General features: G+C 25.6%; 1 protein-coding gene across 2 annotated transcripts; it reads left to right on the top strand.

Annotated features, from left to right (window-relative positions):
* Positions 1-201: 201 nt before the first annotated feature.
* On the top strand, positions 202-9,198 carry LOC145829301 (uncharacterized). Of its 2 annotated transcripts, none has more exons than XM_082937064.1 (11): positions 202-440; positions 1,166-1,297; positions 1,551-1,762; positions 1,978-2,215; positions 2,547-2,638; positions 3,074-3,320; positions 3,960-4,009; positions 6,649-6,738; positions 7,289-7,537; positions 8,286-8,420; positions 8,797-9,198. In XM_082937064.1, exons 1-10 carry the CDS (start codon positions 235-237, stop codon positions 8,414-8,416), a joined length of 1,647 nt encoding a protein of 548 aa, XP_082793190.1. In that variant the 5' UTR covers positions 202-234; the 3' UTR covers positions 8,417-8,420; positions 8,797-9,198. The 2 variants fall into 2 exon arrangements, with proteins under 2 accessions (XP_082793190.1, XP_082793189.1); XM_082937063.1 differs by having other exon boundaries at positions 8,805-9,197.
* Positions 9,199-18,862: the final 9,664 nt, after the last annotated feature.

Genomic DNA, 18,862 nt, shown 5'->3' with positions numbered 1-18,862 from the left:
GATTAAATAAAAAAAGAAAGCAAACTGTGATTTTAACTTTGATTTATGAATTGTTTGTTTTACAGTATTTTATTTTTAATTGTTTAACCTTTTAAATTTAAAACTTTAAAAGTTAGACTTTTTTGCAAAGAATCGTAGCAAAAAAATGTAAAGTACTTTGTGCATAAAGTTTACAGATTAAACTATAATTTTCAGTTATATACCAAGTAGTACACGTTTCAGAGTTCATTAGATATGAAACTTTTGTTTTTAATACTTTCTTTTGTACTTGCATCATCTGCTGCTGGGTTTAAAAGTCAAAAATGTTCAGTTGCTTCGACTTGCAACTGCCATAGAAGAGGCACAGTTGAATGCAACCAACCTAACTGCATGAATGAGATGCCAACTGAACAAATGTCTGACACTAACAAAAAGAAAATTATCAATCTTCGTATAAAAAAGTTTGTAATCTCTAAATTTGTTGATGAAATCTCTTGTACTTTACCCTTAATTTAATTTATTAAAAAAAAAAATAAGTTTTGAATTAAAACAGCCGTAAAATTTTATTAGTAGTTAACATAATTGTATCAAAACTATTTATAAAAAATAATAACACTCACTTTTCATTTAAACACCTTAACTTTTTTTAAGGTTTTTACAAAAGCTTTTTTTTTATCGACTTGATATGAAACCATAATTATTTCTACTCACATAATATTCGATAAAATTTTATTTTGTATCCTTTTTTACTAACAATAAAAAAACACTTGTTGTTTATTTAAATTAAAACTGCAACATAAAAGAATAAGGAACTTTTATTTCAATTTCTTTATTTAAATTATTTACTAGAAGTTTGTTTTATTTATTTCTTCTAAATTAGGATGGAGTCCTACAAAGTAAATATAATACTATTTTAAAAGTCCTGGACAATGACGTTAAACTGTATCCAAGTGATGTACGACTTGATAACCGGAAGGTTCCTTTGCACACCAGGTATTTCGACCAAATATTTTGAGAGCTTTGTTTGTCGTACAATAAACATTGTATGTACGTATGTATTTAGTAGACTAAATTAATGCAATGAGTTAAGTTTTTATCAGCTTTTTGAACTTGTTTATAACATTTTTTTTAACAAAATACAGTTTATTTTTAACATGATTGAAAACTATTCACTGAAATTTTACAGTCAAAAGGACATAACTGTAATCAAAACACACGAAATGAAAGGACTTGTGAACTTAAAGCTCTTTAGACTTACAAGATGTAATTTAGAGAAAATAGAAGAGGGAGCTTTTTCGGAATTAAAAAATCTTAAAACGTGAGTTAATATTTTTTTCAATAGCAAATGTTAAAGAAACTGATAATGTTTAAAATTGTTAAAATATATGTTTTAGGCAAGGTTACGTTTTTAGTTAGATAGATATACCAAAAACAATCTGCTTCTACTACAGGATTTTTTTCAAAAGGAATGAGTTGTTATAGTTTTTATTAAATTTTTATGTAAACTTTATGTAAACTCTATGTAAACTTTATGTAAAAAAATTGAAAACTGTTTAAAATTTTTAATTAAGATTGGATCTGCAAGCGAACAAACTGAATCACATCCCAGTTGCTTTAAAAAGCTTAGAAAAATTGTATAGTTTAAACTTAGGAGGTAACAGGATCTCTAACTTACGTTACAATTTCCAGTATCACCAGAGTCTAGAAATTTTGATCCTCCGAAACAACGATATCACTGAGGTCCCAGAAAATATACCAGTTGGCATCACAAAACTATCGCTAGGTAATATTTTATTATATAACGAAACTAAATGATTTTTTTTTTATAAACAACAAAACAAGGACTTCTAAATAAACTTATGTTTACAAGGACACTTTCACAATATATTTTACATTTACAAAACATAAAATATATACATATACCTTTAAAAAAAATCATTGCATTTTTGTAGTACTGTTTGAAAATTATTGAAGTAGTAAAACAATTTATTTTGTCAGGTGATAACAAAATTTCAAGAATCAACACTGATCTTAAGCATCTTAGTGAACTCTCTGTTCTACGTCTCGATGGAAACAGACTTACGAAAATCCCCACAACTAAACTAATTCCTGCAAATTTGAAGGAACTAATCCTTTGCAACAACGATATTGATTCTAGTTCGGTCAGTTCTACTAATGATCTTGAGGGCTATAAAAATTTGAGGAAGTTAAAACTGAGTGGAAATAAGGGTATAAGGTACGTTGTATGTTGATTTTTGACTGTTTTTTTGTTGGCGTTTGCAATCAAGAATTATTTAGAAAACATATTTTTTGTTCTCTAACAGTTGTGCTAACAAAAAAAAAATATTTGAAGTTAAATGATTAAACAGCAGAACTACAAATAAATATCATTAACTTAAAGCTTATAAAGACATTGAAAGTATATTGAATAAAGTTTTTTTAACAATCGGTTTTAATAAAACAACAATATCAAATGGTATAGCACTACAAAAAAATTAAAGCAAATTCTAAGAGGTTTTTTATTACAGCTTACTTATAACATCATTTTTAATAACACAATATACTAGGTACATTGGTGGAGATTTCTTAAAATCGGAAGGTTCTAAAAATTTAAGAGATATCGATTTTTCGAATTGCAGTTTGGAAGAAATACCAGAAGGTGAGTTTGAAAACTACTTTTAAAGTTACGTTTGATAATCAAAGATTAGATATAAAAAAGTTTAAATATAATTTTATATGTTTAGAAGAAATTTAAAACAAGTACCTTTTGCAAATTGTCGAACTAAGTTTTTGTTAAAAATTTAAGTTCAATAAATGTTTATTACAACTCTTTATTAGAGGAAGTATTAGAGTATATTTTAAATTAAAACTTACTAACATTATTTTATGTATATGTATATAAATTTAGACTTAGATATTTTTTTCCAACTAATTATACAAATAAACAAAAAATCTACTTAAAATTGGTTCGACGAGTAATTTAAACTAACTTTTACTACTTTTAAATAACATTAAACGTCATTACAAAAAAATATATAAATGTTGATTTAATACTTTTTCAAACCTAAGAATAAAAAATATTCCCTTGTTGTAGGATTGTTCGACTGCCTATTAGACTTGCGTTATATTGGACTCGCAAATAACAACCTTAAACGTTACAATCCTGATACTTTCGTCTACAACCGTCGTCTCAGAAAAGTAACACTCGCGGGAAACCCCTGGAATTGCAATTGTCTGAAGTATGACTTAAATGCAATAGAAAAGGCTGTAGAAAGAAGAACTTTGAAAGTTACCAGAAGGACAAACAATGGAATAGTTGCTAAAAAAGAAGCGTTAGAAACGTAAGTTAAAGTGATTAAGTCTAAACATGTAAAAATTTAAAGACAATTATAACTGTCATATTTAACTACTAAAATTGAGAATTTTATTTAAAATTTTTGATTTTATAAAATACGCACACTTTTTAAGATGTACGTCAGAGGGGTAAGCAACGTACGAATGTGGCTCGTTAAGCAAGTTAATGCGGTCCGATACTATTTTTTAGTGTTTTAAAACTTCACAGCTTCCATAAACTAAAACGATATTATTTTGACAAAGTTTCTAAATATGCCATGAAATTAAATGTTAGTAAGCTTTTATGCTAATTTCATGATTATTTCGTTATTATTTAGTGGTTAGATAAAAGGAAATTCCCTTTTTAGTGTAAGTTTACAAAAAACGGCGTTATTGATTTTGTAAAACACATAACTCTTAGTTTGACTCATATTAATACCTAGACTATTTGAATAGGACTTTTAGTAAAAAAATAAGTTTAAACACTTTACTCCGTTAAAAAACAAGAGTAATTTATTGAAAAATAAATGTTTATGACTTGTTATCTATATCCTTTAAATAAAAGATACAATTTCATTTTTTAAAATGCTGCTAATAAATGCATAAATATTTATTCATTTAAATATTGTAATTTTCACAAATTACAGGTACAAGTTCAAGAACGATTTTGAAAAAGTTTGCAGCGACCACTCCACAAGTATTTTTAACTTTTAATAAATTAGTTGAAGTATTTGTTTTGGTATTACAAAACAAACAAAATAAATAACAGTAAATTTATATCTACTAAATGTTATACAAAACTAAAGTGATCATTTTTATTTGTGCAAAAAAGAAAAAACACTTCAATTTACCATTAGTAGAAAAAAAAACGGTAAAAAAAATATTATGATAGTAAACTAAAAAAAAAAAATTTAACTCTCTATACTTATTTTTCAATTTTTAAATAGTTCATTGTTGTAAGTATCAATAAATTATTAGTAAAAATTTGTATACTATATTGTAAGTGGGAACGGGTCTAAATTGCGCGAAGACAAAATTGCACGAGGTTGCTAAATTGCACGTGGGGACTAAATTGCACGAGAACAAAATTGCACGAGTGTACAAAATTGCACGAAGATACTTTTGCACGATGACTAGTTTGCACGCAGGCACAAAATTGCACGAGGGGACAAAATTGCACGAAGACTAACTTGCACGGAATCTCAATTTTGCACGAGTTACAATTTTGCACGACAGACAGTTTTGCACGGAGGATCAATTTTGCACAAAAAAGTACTTACTTAAAATAACTAAATAAAAAATATATTAAAACCTTTATATTTTATAAAAAAAATAAAATAAGCATGTATTAGTGTAGTTAATTTTAAGTTATTTAGGTTTATATTAGTTTTATTTATTTTTTAATTTATTTAGCTTTTTTTTAATTGAAACTAAATTATTGTGTTTAAAAACTAATAAAAAATGTAAAACGTTTTAAATAAAAATAAAAATAGGGTTTTAATTTAATAAAAATATCCCTTATTAAAGAATAAACATGTATTGATGTAAACTTAAACTAAATTGAAATTATACTAAACTTCAATATAAAATAAAACAAGATTAAAAATAATAATAAATAAATAATATTTACATGGGTAGGTGTTAAAATTGCACGAGCGTACAAAATTGCACGAGGGGACAAAATTGCACGAAGATACTTTTGCACAGAAAAAAACGAGCATGCAAAACACTGAATCAACTAAATAAATTTAGAAAGGAGAAAATCCGTCTGATGAAATTTTTATTGTGCATTGTACAGAAAGTTATGTTATGGCTGTGTACTTCTATAAATTATACTTAAAGTTGTTTTTTTTTGTTCTATATAAAACTTTTAAACATAATTTATATATCGTTATTTTCTATTTGTCTAAACTTTATCTTAGTTGCATTACTATTTGCACGCGTTTTACTCTAATTGTATCTTAAGTTTCTCCTGCTATGTTTTTTCTCTTTATCTAACCCAGACATGCGCAAAAGCACTGTCAGAAGCAATTTTCTTCTTTCTTTTTTAGAAGAAAAAGGAGATACAAGCTTTTGAATAAAATAAAACAAACAAAATAATACAACAGCTAGAATTACTTAATTTCTATTTTTAACAAAAAAAATACTATTAGTATAAACAAAACTCTTTTTGGTAATTATATTTTAATAACGGTTAGAATCTAATTTTATAATCTAGTTTTATTTTTATTTTTATAATTTTTTTTTTGATTGATTTTTGTTTATCTTTTAATTTGTTCATTTTGAACTTTTAAATTATTATTATTTCTTTTAAACTTATTTAATTATTTATTTCATATATTTTAACTCTTTTTTAATAATTTGATTAACTTTTGTTTTGGATTTTTATTAAATGTATTTATTATTTAATTTATTAATTTTTATAAATTTTATTTATTTTTTAATTTTTTTAAATTTATTTAGTATTTAGTTATTTGATTTTTTAAATTCTGATGTTTTTTTATTCACTTTTATCTATTTAACATTTAATATTTATCTTTTACTTAAAAATATTATTTTTTTAAATTTATTAGTTACTATTATTTTTTTGTTATTAATTGATTCGTTTTTTTTTTTACTTAATATTTTTTACTTATTTTTTTAATTTTTTATTATTATATAGTTTTTATTCGTATTTTTCTATTATTTAGTTACTAATTTTTTTAATTCTGATTTTTTTTAATATATTATACAAATTTTTTCGTGCAAAAGAGTTTTCTCGTGCAATTTTGTCCCTCGTGCAAAAATGTCTACGCGCAATTTTGACCCGTCCCTGGGTAGGAAACAAAACTCGTGCAAAATTGACCCTCCGTGCTAAATTGTCACTCGTGCAAAAATGACCCTTCGTGCATAAGTGTCTGCGTGCAAAATTGTCTCCTCGTGCAAAAATGTACCCTCGTGCAAAAGTGTCTTCGTGCAAAAGTGAACCTTCGTGCAATTTTGTCTAAGTGCAATTTTATCTTCACGCAATTTTGTGCTCTCGTGCAAATTAGTCTTCGTGCAAAAGTATCTTCGTGCAATTTTGTGTTTTCGTGCAATTTTGTCCCCTCGTGCAATTTTGTACGCTCGCGCAATTTAGACAGCTACCCATTGTAAGTATATCAGTTAGAAAACTAAATTTATGTTTTAAAACTCAGTTATCATGAGTTGTGTCAATAGTCTTTGACAAATTTGATACTCTAAATAGTAAAAATTATATCTTTAGCACACTAACCTAAATGTATTTAATTCATTTAGTAATTACTATTTTTTATATTTTTGTAGCAAACTGAGACACGGTCAAATTTATTTCTACAGGCTGTAAAATGGAAAAATTAAATGAAACTTGGGATTTCAAAAAGTTATATGGACTTGATAAAAAAGTTCGTTGTAATCACAGCAAACTTAGTAAGTTTTTTTTTTTTACTTACACACAATTAAGTATTGTAATGTGACTAAACCTTCATACATACAACTATCTAAATTTTACAGTAATTTCGTTAAATTTTTAAAGCTGTCGACGCTTTGTAACTATAAACTTGTTGTCTAAAATAGGTGTATGCAACGTACGGCCTGCGGGCCAGGTCCGGTCCGTCAACAGAAATGTTGGTCCCGCGACGTACTTTTAACCGTTAAAAAACTTTCATCAAATCAAACAAAGTTAAACTTTTTAAATAAATGTTTCAAAATGTGCTCTTAGTTTGATTAAAAGTACAAAAAAGAGCTTATAAAATAGTTATTGCGTTGTTGTAAAACCTCTTTTTAAAAAGTTTGTATGAAAGAATTAAAAAACCTTGGCGTAATTGTAAGATTTTTTTTTTAAGTTTGATTTGCAAATGATTTTTCTGATATATCTAGCCCATTGGCTAAAAATGTCGCCACATTTAGTCTAAAGTTTACACTTAGACTCTCTAACAAAAGCAATTTTACATGAAGTTATAAATATTTATTTTTAAAGCTACAAAGGGAAAAACAACAACTACAAAACGGCTGACAACTACATTGCAATCACCGACGACTGAAAAACTAACATCTAAACCAATAAGAACTACTACTCAATTACCAAAAACAACAACAAAAAGACTTAAATCAACAACAATAGCAACAACTACAACTGAAGTTACAACAACTACAAAAGTACCTATAAAGAGTACAAAATCGACAACAGAAATTGTAGCAACTACTCAACCTTCTACGACCAAAAAGGGTAAGTAACTGTCATCATGAATAAAATTGTATAAAATCTAAAAGAATATAAAAACCTATGATTCAAACAGTTTATACGTAGTTTTTTTTCTATTGGCCGAAACGAAATGACCTAGAACATTTTGTAGAATCTTTAAAAATAAGTACAATCTTTTTTTATTGCACTTTATAACATTTATTTTTTCTTATGTGATATGTATTTTTTAAGTTAATTTTGTTATAAAGTTTTGAATTTATAAAATTATAAAATTATTTATCTAAGTTTAACTACTTTTTCAGAATTATTAATTTAATCGGATATAATTAATAATTTTAATACATTGTTTTGAAATTCACATAAGTCTTTAAATTACTATTAATTTCATACAACTATTTTGTTTACTGCGTAAAAGCATGATATAATAATTGTGTTTATGTGTTAGATATATTTACAATAAAAATGTATTTGAAAACAGTAAACTGTTAATGTTTTAACTAATGTTTACTGCTTTAGTTTTAAATAAAATTATCGTAAGTATATCTAACATATAAATACACAGTTTTGCACACTTTTTATTTGCACGTTTATCTTTTACAGAATTCTTAGAGTTGATTATATTTTAAGAGCAGCGACAAAAATTAGTCAAATAAGTATTGCAACAAAAACGGTTATTTTTATTTTATAATGAGTTTTGCTTGTTTAGATCTCTATGGTTCAACGCCTTATAACGTTATATCTTATAATACCTAAAAAATAACAAAAATTTAAGAATGTAACTCTCACTGCATATATGATGGAGTATGTCACGGTGGTACGTGGTATTCCAATCCTTATTGTTATACAACAATTGTATACGACGGCAACAAATATGAATACTGTGATACAACCTGTAGTAATTAAAAAGGTTAGTTTTTAATAAATAGTTGTGTTATACACTTTTTTTAAAACTGCTACTTGTAAAGGGTAAACATTGTTACTAACTTCGGTAGACTGTCAAAGTAATTTTGACGTATATACGTATTTTTATTATACTTTATAATTATATTTATATACATTTATACTTCTGAATATGTTACAAATAATTTTTTTCTTATATAATTTAAAGGATAAACATTATGTTCTTAAAATGGCGAACAGTATTTATGGTAAATTTCTAACACTAAATATAAATCTAAGAAACTACATGTAATTTGAAGCTCAAGAACTTCTGTGTTTTAGATTAGTAGTTTATGGTTACGAACTAGTTAAAACAATAAAAAAACGTTTTAAACGCTAAATAGTTTTTCAGATCTTGAAAGTTAATAGCAGTTTAGAGAGATAAAAGAGAAAAAATAATTGGACTTTGTAAAATAAACTAGTTTTGTTAGTACATTTTATGTTTGTTATTTTTGAGTTTTGTAAAACGAAAACTACAACAATTTTTTGTTTTATATTTTTTTATCTTAACATATGTTTCTGAAAGTTTTTTTTAATTACTCTTAATAATTTTTACCGAAGAATAAGTAAAAGAAAGTTTGCTACATCTATCAATTTCTTTATCTTATTTAACCTACTAATTTGAATGTAATAAATTAAATGTTTTTAATTAAAACCAGCTTAGACTAAAGTTTATTATGAATGTGTAATTTTGTTTTTGTTTTTCGTTAAGTTTTTTTTGTAATTTTTTTATAATAAAAACTAAACGTAAAATTACTTTAAAAGGACGTTATTACTTTAACAGGAAAACTTTTATAGCGTTACTTTAGTGTTTATATAAAATAAACACAGTAATGTTGTTTTTTCAAAAAACTATAGTGCTATTTAATTGTAAGTCACTAACACAAGTTTTTCTCTTGTACATTTGTTTTGTAGAACTTTACAGCTAGGCACATTAATAAGTTCTTCAGAAACTACTTTACATTTGAGGATAAAATATTTTGAAAAGTTTAACTTTAATAACATATTTATTAAGTTTGGTGTATGATACTATTTTTTTCAAACTAACAAATGGTACATTTTTTGTTACATACGGTCTAAAACGTGAAATATAGGTTTCCCTTTTTAAAAAGTTTGTACGCTGTTAGAGTTCAACCATACGATAAAAGTAAATTTTGAAAATTTCTTACTAAAAGTAGTTTACTGAGCTGCAGAAATTTAATAATGCTAGCTCTTGGGTTTTTTAAGGCTAATACGACTTTAAAAGTACTTAATGTTTGAAAATAAATCAGTTTCTTCTTTTAAGTGTTGAAAATTCTGTCATTTAATATATGTCTACAAAGTGAAATAATATACTATGGTTTAATTTGTGTATAAAAGCCAGTAATTTGGTAAATGTTTTAAAAAAAGTAAAATTAAAGTTTTAAGGTTCGATTTCTATGGCTTAAGTTTAAAAGATTACAACTATTCCCTAAAAGACATATTTGTTTAAATAATTCGTTGAAAACAGTTACAAACATAATTTATTAATTAATTTTCATAATTTAAATTTAGTAGATTAAAAATATATTGGGAAATGTTTGTCTTGTAAAACTTAATAAAAAATAATAAACAAAATTAAATACTATACTAGTTTATTAAGTGTAAAATAAGGTTGAGTTATTTTTAAGTTCTTCTAGTGAAGTTAAGTAATAATAAGATTTTTTATGTAAAATATTTTTAGTAAACACTATAGTATCAACTTTCATTGAAAACTTAGTCTTAAAGTAATTAAATAGCTTAAAACAAAAATAAACAATTCAATTTAAAAGTTTTTTTTGTGTACAAAGTACTTACGTGAAAAATAAAACAGGTTACCTACAAAAATGTTTAAAATATAAAGTTATCTAAAGCTAAATTAAAGTTTAAATCAAAACTTTGAATACAAATTAAGTCACATTAAAACCTATCAAAAAAATCTATAAAAAAAAACATTACAAAAGTAGTTAAAAACAATTTAAACTTCAAGAATACAAAAAATTATATGAACAAACTTAATATCAACAAAAAATATTCATATTATGAATACATGCTTAAAACCTTTGAAAAATTGCATCTAAAATTAGAAAAATAATGGGTAACATAACCAATAGGAAAAAAAAGTTCTTACACCAGTTAGATATAAATGTTTTTTTTTCTAAACCAACTGAAACAGTTAATAAACTAATATATAATTCAGTTTGCTAATGTTTGAAAGCAAACCTGCACAAAAACTTTAATTCTTTAAGTTTAACTAACAAAAAAATCAGTGAAAGCTTTTTACTAGTTAGATGTAAATAATATAGAAATATTCAATATTATAAAAACTTATATTCATACAAATACAAGGGAAATTATGGTATCTCAGTGAAAATTCTTCAGAAAGTAACAATTTTATATCTAAAATACTTGGTGAATTACAATATAAATTTAAAGATCCTAAAAGTAATAATACTGTTTAATTCAGGATCAAAAAAATAATTATATTTATAAGTCAATATTAATACTTTTTTAAATCAACAAATTGTTTTAAAAGTAATATACAATCGTTTGTATAGTTTTTTTTTATTTTAAAATATTATCTCAAACAATTCTTAATGCAGTTTTAAAGAAGGCCATTCTACCACCATGGTGTTGTCAGAGTTTGTAGATGGGATTTTGAATGTATCTGATAAGAGAGAAGAAGTATGTGCGGTATAACTGATTTAAGTAAAGCTTTTGGCAATATCAATAGAAGGATTATATATATATAACTTTTAACAGGACAAAACTTTTAACAAATTTTGAAAACGACCTTTACGAGTTGATAAAAAATTTAAAATTCCGAAAAAACCAAAATTCTTTTATCCGCAAACTTAACAAAGACTTAAAGGAAATAAGGTCCACCAACAGTTTCATCGAAAAAATTAATAATGAAGCAAAGGAAATAGTTTTGAAAAACAAAATAAAAGGTAAAATTCCCAAACTTTCTCAACAACAATGTTACATTGCTTTAAAAGATCATAAACCAAACTTCCCAAATAAACTAAGTTGTAGAATAATTAATCCGGCAAAAACTTTTATTGGCAAACCTGCAAAAATAAATTTAGATAAGATCAACAATTTTATAAGATCAAAACGTAATTTAATACAATGGAAAAATACTTATGGAGTATTGAACTAGTTTAATAACTTAAGCAATAAATCAACTTCAAGGTTTATCAAATTTGATATAGTGAGCTTTTATCCAGCTATCTCAACAACAATTTTGGAAAACTCCTTCAATTTTGCTGCAGGCCTAACTAAAATCACGGAAAATGAAAAAGAGCTAATCAGACATTGCTGTAAATCAGTACTGTTCCACAAGGGTGAACCATGGTCGAAAAAGCATAACAAGAGCAGCTTTGATGTACCAATGGGAAGCTTTCATGACGCAGAAATTTGCGAACTGGTTGGCCTATATATTTTAGATATATTGAAGAAGGAAAAGATCTTTAAAGATGGTAACTTTGGTATATACCGTGACGATGGTTTAGCAGTGGTGGACATTCTACCAGGACCAGATATGGAGAGAAAAGCAAACATCTAAGAAAAGTCTTTAAAAACATTGGTTTTGATGTCACCATCGAAGCCAATCTGTTTGTAACTGACTTCTTGAATGTTACTTTAGATCTTCGAAATGAAAGCCATAAGCCGTATAGAAAACCAAATGCGCATACGGTTTATGTGAATAGCAAGTCAAACCATCCAGAGCATGTCTTAAAACACATACAGTCGCAGTGAATAACCGCCTCCAGAAGATTTCTAGCAGTCAAACCATTTTTAAGGAAACAACCCAACAATACCAGGAAGCTATAAGAGAAAGTGGGTACAATCACGAGTTAGCCACAAAAGCGAGAAGGGTAAGAACAAGAAAAGAAGGAGAAGAAAAATTTTATATTTCAACGCTCCATTCTGCAAAAGTGTGGCAACACAGGTTGGGAAGCGCTTCCTAGAGATTGTGGACAATAACTTTACTGAAAACCATCCATATTATAAAAAAGACACTAAAAGTGTCCTACTCCTGCATGCCAAACATGAAACAACTTATAACGGCACACAATCGAAAGATGCTAGACACGCAGGACAAAGAGAAGCGAATGTGTGACTGCAAAAAACAAGAATGCCCGGTAAATGGAAGTTGCCTAATGGAAAGTATTATATATAAAGCAACAGACATAACTGAAAACCAGACCAAGTTTTATGTTGGCTCGACTGGACTATCGTTCAAGAATCGCTACACAAAGCACAAGTACAGCTTTAAACACGAAAAACATAAAAATACGACAACTTTATCGCAGTACATTTGGAAACTAAAAAATAACGAAGTTAGTTTTAAAATTCAGTGGGAAATATTAACAAGAACGAAAAATAAATATAGTTTAAAAACGGATGTAAATTGTGCAATGCAGAAAAAATCGAAATTTGAAAAGTTAATAAATCAGATTCTCTAAACAAAAGAAACGAATTACAAACTGGCTGCATACATTATCGTAAACAATTTATCTAGTAAATGATTTTGGCTAAAATCAACTATCTATTCTATTATTACGTAATACCTAGTTTTGTATAATTTTATTGCTGTACTTACAAGTTTGCTTTTCATTGAATAAAACTTGGCTGAAAACGCGTATCAAACGCAGAAACAGCTGTCCCAAGCAAAAATTTATTTTGTGTATTTTAGTTCTATATATATAAATATATATATATATACATCCTAAACAAATTAAAAAGATATATTGTAAAAAGATTAATTTTTATAAGAGGGAAAATGTGTTGTTAGTTTAACTATTGTAGCTGAAAAAAAAACAGTTTGTAAACTTTGGTGGATTTGAATCAACATGTGAAAAAAATAACGTAGGAATACCACAAGGTTCAATCTTAAGACCTCTATTACTTTTTATAATGCACATTAATGACTTACAAAACAATACTAGCTTAGGAGTTTAAATTTTGCCGATAATAACGTACTACATAGAGCATAAAATAAAATACATAATTACAAGACTTTGACAACCTTAATTTGGAACTTCAAAAAGTCTCAAATTTTCTTAAAGAAGATAAACTTAACTTAAAATAATAGTATATTTACTACTATTTACTACTATTACAAGTACCATTACTACTATTTCATTCAATAAAAACTATAATTTTGAAGACAAAATAGGTAAAACAGTAGTAAAAAAAGGTAAACAGTAAGTACTTGGGATCAATATTAGATATTAATTTAAACTATTCAGAACGAGTTTAAACAGTAAAAAGTATATCATTTTAGGCAATTAATTTTCTTTTAAGTTACGGTTCTTTTTATAATTAGTTTTCAATTCATTTTTCTTAAGTAATGTAAGGTAAGGTCTGTTTAATTTGGGCTTAACTATATAACTAAAGTTAATATAATTCAACTTTCTCATAAACTTAGGAGCTTTCATTAAAAAAATAAAGGAAAGTGTAAAAGGCTTAAAATCTACAAAAAATTATAAAGGGATTGAAATTTGTTTAAACACGAGTTGGGTGTTTTAGTTTTTTAACTAAAAAAATATTCTACCAGTTATTCTAAATGTTATTTTAGAAGTATAAACAAAGTACATAACCAGTTAACAACGTCCTCAAGTACAAACTTTTTCAAACCAAGATTGAATTACAAATATGGTAATAAATCACTAGCTTATCAACGTAGTAAGCTATGAACAGAGCCACCTACCAATTTAAATAACGAAAACCATCTTTAAAGGTTCCAGGTTGTACTGAAGGATTTTTTTCAAAAGATCAACAAATTAAATGAAACTTAAAAAAGATGAACAATCATCATGTTTTTATGAATATAAAGATTAGATTAATATTTTATATCCGAGAAAAGTAAATTTTGAGTGTAATGGTATCGGCTCTAATGGTATCGTTTCAGTCTAGCTAAGAAAAAGTTATAACATGTTTTTTTAGTTTATTAGTATACAATTTCACTAAGTAGTTAACTTTTTTCTTGTAAAACACCATACTAGACTCTATATATATTTTATCGAAAATGTTTACATTTAAACCATAAGCTGAAATTACTGATTACATGTGAAATTGATAATAGATTTACATAATTCATCATTGTTGTTAGTTTGTTTAAATTTTTTTATAGAAATTTTAGTATTATTTGTGCCCGTTTGCATATTTGTTTTGGCTGTAGGTCAATTATAAGACTTAGTTAATTATTTAAAGTATTCAAAACTAATAGTTTTAAATGAAATACTTTTTTTTTGATTGTAAGCATAGTTTTTAAATGTTACAGTTAAGTTTTTAGGAACTTAAAATAAGTTTGTACGTGAGTTTAATGTTTTAAACATTTATTTTGTTTACTACTTACATTTTTTTAATTAGCAATAAATAATATTTGAATTATATGAGGAAAACAATGATAAAATTTAAATTAAAAGATAATTAATATTGTGATTAAACTTTTAAATATATATATATAAATAGATGTTTTATGTGTCCTAAATGTAAGATAACCTTACTTTTTTTATAAGTCTAATTATTGTAATTATTATAACTAGTTTTGGATAAAAATTTCACTTCTATTATAATTTTTTTTCATACGCTTTTTGCTAAAAAAAATATTTACAATACTAAGCTTTTATAATTCTATAAAGATCTTTTTTTCTTTTAAATTTATAATTTTAAATACTAAAGTTTTATCCATTTTTCGAAAATTAAAACATACTTAATATCAGGGACGTAGCCTGGGGACGGACACTGGCGCATGCGTGTCACCTAAAAAAAGAAAAAAAACGAATGTTTTATCTTAATCCTTTAATTATTTAAACTCTTTGCTTAATTTTTTTTTTTCAATTTTTATTATATAGTATTCTAAGAGTTTAACAATTTTTCGAGTACTAAACATTCATAGCCGGGCTCCGGTGCGTAGAGATAGTTGTGTACCAGATTTGATGAAAAACTCCATAAAGATTTTTTTTGTAATATTCATAAGACTTTTACTCAAAAAGCGCACAACTATAGTAGTGCACCACAGTAGTATAACACATTGATTTTTCTACAAGGGAAAGTGCTAACAATTTGTAAACAAACCACCAAGCTAAACCTATCATATGGTGATAATTTTTCTAGAATAAACAAGTTGCAACAAAAGTAGCAATAAATTTATAGTAATAAAGTTAAATAATTAATAAAAAATAATACTTATAACATAGTTTAGCAAAGTAAATTATAATAAAAAAAATATATAAAAAACAAATAATAGTAATTAAAGTAAAACAAATAATAAATAAACAGTTCATACTGTGATTACAGTGTTAATCTCACTTAACTAAAAGTTTTATTTAATTTTCAGTAAACTTAAAATTTTTGTAAAAATAGTTTCTTTTTTACTTAGATAATAAAGAAATCAAATGTTGTTATTCCATCAACCATAGAGTTGAAAATTCATCAACTTTTGTAGCAAATTATTCAAAATTTGTTCAGTCAGATCATATACAAGTTTCAAACAACTTGTAGAAACAGATATTTCTCAAATAACTTTTAATCTAAAAGACAAAATTGATTAATTTAAATTTGTTTAATATTAAATCACATTTAAAAATGGTATTTTTTTTAAATCTGCTTTTATACAAACTGTTTATAACATTTAAAAAATGCAATTTTAAAAAGGTCTTAGATATACTGATTTTAAGATAAAGGAAAAGTTATATGTTTTGTAAGTTTTTAAAAACTTAGAAAAAATTGACCTTTAAAAGTTCATCTTTTAAACATTTTGCTTTGTATCAGAAACTTTAAGTAAACAGTTTCCACACAGTCAGGATAACTCAGGATTTTATGAAGTTTTTGCAAACTTTTAAATGACTCAGTAGAGCTCAGGATAATTCATAAAATTTTCATTTTTTTTAATCAGGCTGACTTAAGAAACTTTGTTTTTTTATAAGAAAACTCAGGACAGTTTTAATGTTTTAAATAACTTTCAGGAATTTTTTTTTAAAGATTATAAATGATATCTAGTTAATTTAGTTGTATAATGTGTTGTTTTCTAACCAATTTTTTTAAAGAGCTTAGTTTTTATAAGTATTAAAAAAATAAAATAAATCTTTAAAAGAACTCAAAATGCTCAGGATGACTTAGGACATTTTTAAACTAACTCAGGACAGTATTTTGACTAAAAAAGTGGCAAATTCTGATTTCCTCAAACTTAATTAGTTTTCTTATTTTATAGAATGTGTATTATAAAATTTAAAAAAATAAGTAAAAACTTGTTTTGAACTTACATCCTTCACTTAGTTCACTCGTGAACATGAAGCTGATGGCTCTTTACCTTTCCTTGATGTCTTAGTTCAACGAACAACTTCTTAAACACCTTCAACAACCTCCTTAAACACATCCATATATAGAAAACCAACTTTTGTAGGCTAATATATTCCTTGGCAGTCTTTTTTTTATCCGTCACCTCAGAAAAAACAATTTAATATCATGCTTAGTTTTTCGAGCACATAAAATATGTTCCAAGGTGAAACTAATTGAAGAAATTAATAACATTAAAAGTATTTTTTGCTCCTTAGATTACCCTTTAGAAGTTATCAAAAAAACAATTAATAGTACTTCACTAAAACTTGTCAGCCCTACAAAACACGGCCAAATAAATGTTCAGTATATTTAAGACTTCCATATTTAAGAAAGGAATATTCCTTTTGGAAAACCAAATTAGAGAAACCGTAAATAACACATTTGGGGCAGTTAATTTAAGAATAACTCATTCCACCAGAAAACCCCCTAATGGTATTGTTAAAGATCACACTCCTGATCATAAAAAAATTCAACATAGTTTAAAAATGCCATTGTGATAGTTTGTATATTTGGAGAACTTCGCAACGATTCCACATAAGAAGGGACCAGCATGTTACCAACGCCTTAAGAAACTGGATGATCTGTGGAACAAACAAGCTAATAAAAATTCAATCGGCAATAGGTGAACATTTGTTAAATAACTTAGAATGCTCAAAAAACTATTACGATAATAATTGATATGTTTTCCATTGTTTGTAAAGGACGTAATATGTATCATTTAAGTGTTTAAGAATCTTTATTAATAAAAACAAAAACTTGTTTACAACTCTAGTTTGTTTAAATTATTGTAATTTTGTTACTAAGTTTCGTTTTTTTTTTTTTTTTTTTTTCAAAAAAAAGTTTGTTTCCTCTTATTAAAATTACTACTAGTGCTTTTAATTTCTAGTACTTCAGCTTTAAACTTTAAAATTTTGATAATTATTTTTCTTTTTTACGCCGTATAAAAACTTTTTAAAGCTGGTATCAACGTAAAATTATAGTAGATTTTTTTAGAAATTGTCTTAAGTTTATAAATTGTAAAGTATCTGATATTTTAGTATTGTGTTTTAAATTTTTTCATTAATAGTTTTAAAATTACTTTATAATAGCATTGCTTTGTTTGTACAAATAATTTTATTTACTTATCACGACGCATATTATTACAATTTTATTAAGTTTACTGATTTACACAAATATTTTTAGTTATCTATATGAACTTTTGACAAGCGTAGATCGAAAAATTATATGTTAAAAAAAATAAATTGCAAAATTAATTTAAATTTTTACTGAAAGTTAGTACCGAAAAGAAGTTATTTAGTAAAGTTTGTATTAATTTGAATTTATTCATACGTCATATAATAAACTTATTTTTTAAACTATTTACTAACCAAAACTTTTTTAAATTCATTTAACATTTACCACTTGACAATGAAACTAGTATAGGAAAAGCTTTGTGAAAAAAAACATATATAAAAATGAGTAATCTGTACATAACAAGTTGCAATGGTATATAAATACGTTTAAAAACCTTTTTATGATAGTACTTATGAAACACTTAAGTGTTAATAAAATTTACTTAGGACTTGATTAAAATATTAAATTGAAACTTTGAGATGTACAACCTGCGTAGTCATTTTCGCATAATAACTAAAACTATATACTACGTTACTTAATCTACTTAATTCATGGGAAACATCTTTAACTATTCCGATTCGCGGGCGGTTGGTGTCCACAACACGTAACGAAACGCTTTTAAAACTCGATTTAAAAGCTAATTAAACTTGCTAGCCAAGATAGCTGAGTTTTCACTCATGCAATGAAGACGAAGTAGACTTGGTAGCTTGTACTTGACATGTACAATACTCTAACTCAATATGTGAATCTTCACCTTGTTTTGATCATTTTGTTTTATGTGCTTTCACTACAATTTAAGCAATGCTTTAATTGTTAAAAAACTAAATTTATAATTTGGAAATCAATCAAGAAAACATAAACAGACAAAAATAAACAAGATAATGGTTTATAATAGTAGTTTTCTTATCATTTTTCTGATCACTATTTGATAGCTTAGTTTTAAAGGCT

Source organism: Thalia democratica, chromosome 2, assembly GCF_965202585.1.
Source record: "Thalia democratica chromosome 2, ktThaDemo2.hap1.1, whole genome shotgun sequence".
Lineage (NCBI taxonomy): Eukaryota > Metazoa > Chordata > Thaliacea > Salpida > Salpidae > Thalia > Thalia democratica.
Note: the sequence above shows the minus strand (reverse complement) of the source record. Positions and strands in the feature narration are given on the sequence as shown.

Excerpts from the sequence above, each read along its gene's own strand:
- LOC145829301 (XM_082937064.1), top strand. The coding sequence starts at position 235 with ATGAAACTTTTGTTTTTAATACTTTCTTTTGTACTTGCATCATCTGCT. Across the intron at positions 3,321-3,959 it reads AAAAAAGAAGCGTTAGAAAC|GTACAAGTTCAAGAACGATT; the intron begins GTAAGTTAAAGT and ends CACAAATTACAG. Across the intron at positions 6,739-7,288 it reads TTGTAATCACAGCAAACTTA|CTACAAAGGGAAAAACAACA; the intron begins GTAAGTTTTTTT and ends TTATTTTTAAAG.